Here is a 689-nt window from a genome sequence, read left to right as displayed (position 1 = left end):
TACATACATACATACATACATACATACATACATACATACATACATACATACATGCTTGGTGAGGGACGAAGGTGAGAGCGGTGCAGTACGAGACAGGGTGAATAGGTTTCTGGAGGACCAACCGTTCAGGTTAGTGGCGGTAAGGGGGAGGCGCCGCGCGGGCTACAATCCTCCCCCTGCGGTTTTCTGGAGGGTCTAGGAGCTGTGTGTCGTGGCAACGCTAACGCTTTGGTCGTTTCGCCGGACTATCCCGGGCCCCTGCAGTGGTGATCAGGCTTGTGCGGGATCCCTTTTCTTTATAAGGCTACTTCTCCCCTGGACCAGCCCAGGAAGGAACAGGTGGTGGAGGTCAGTTGTTTTAAGGTGGTTGCAAGACGTCTTGTGGTGTCGAGCTCTCTTAGCCTTTCTCTCTTGGAGGTTTTTTTTGTTGGCCTGTTAGGTATATCAGGAACCCTCCCCTGCCGGGACTGCCCTAACCGAATTTTTGTTTGTTTGTTTGTTTTCCCTTCGAATCCCGTTTTCGTTGGTGGTGTTTGGGGGAGTTGTTTCAGAGAGCCTTTGACTTTGCCCTAGCTGAGACTTGTGGACTCGCTCTAGCGGGACCTGAGAGCCCTTCGTGGTGTATTCAATGCAGCGCCATCCCCGGATGGAGGGGCTGCGGAGTGGCTGCGTAGAATGTTGGCAGTCTG

General features: G+C 53.0%; 2 protein-coding genes across 2 annotated transcripts in view; both read right to left on the bottom strand.

Annotated features, from left to right (window-relative positions):
- VOLCADRAFT_99275 (uncharacterized protein) overlaps positions 1-9 on the bottom strand; it is a gene marked incomplete at both ends in the record, with an annotated part of 13,291 nt that extends 13,282 nt beyond the window's left edge. Inside the window, one exon of the mRNA XM_002958030.1 lies at positions 4-9. Coding sequence (XP_002958076.1) covers positions 4-9 — 6 coding nt within the window. The remainder of the gene's footprint in view (positions 1-3) is intronic.
- A 110-nt stretch (positions 10-119) lies between these two features.
- VOLCADRAFT_107952 (uncharacterized protein) overlaps positions 120-689 on the bottom strand; it is a gene marked incomplete at its 5' end in the record, with an annotated part of 5,445 nt that continues 4,875 nt past the window's right edge. Inside the window, one exon of the mRNA XM_002958029.1 lies at positions 120-315. Coding sequence (XP_002958075.1) covers positions 305-315 — 11 coding nt within the window. The 3' untranslated portion in view covers positions 120-304. The remainder of the gene's footprint in view (positions 316-689) is intronic.

This window comes from Volvox carteri, assembly GCF_000143455.1.
Source record: "Volvox carteri f. nagariensis unplaced genomic scaffold VOLCAscaffold_85, whole genome shotgun sequence".
Taxonomy (NCBI): domain Eukaryota; kingdom Viridiplantae; phylum Chlorophyta; class Chlorophyceae; order Chlamydomonadales; family Volvocaceae; genus Volvox; species Volvox carteri.
The sequence above is the reverse complement of the archived record's forward strand: the minus strand, read 5'-3'. Positions and strand labels throughout refer to the sequence as shown.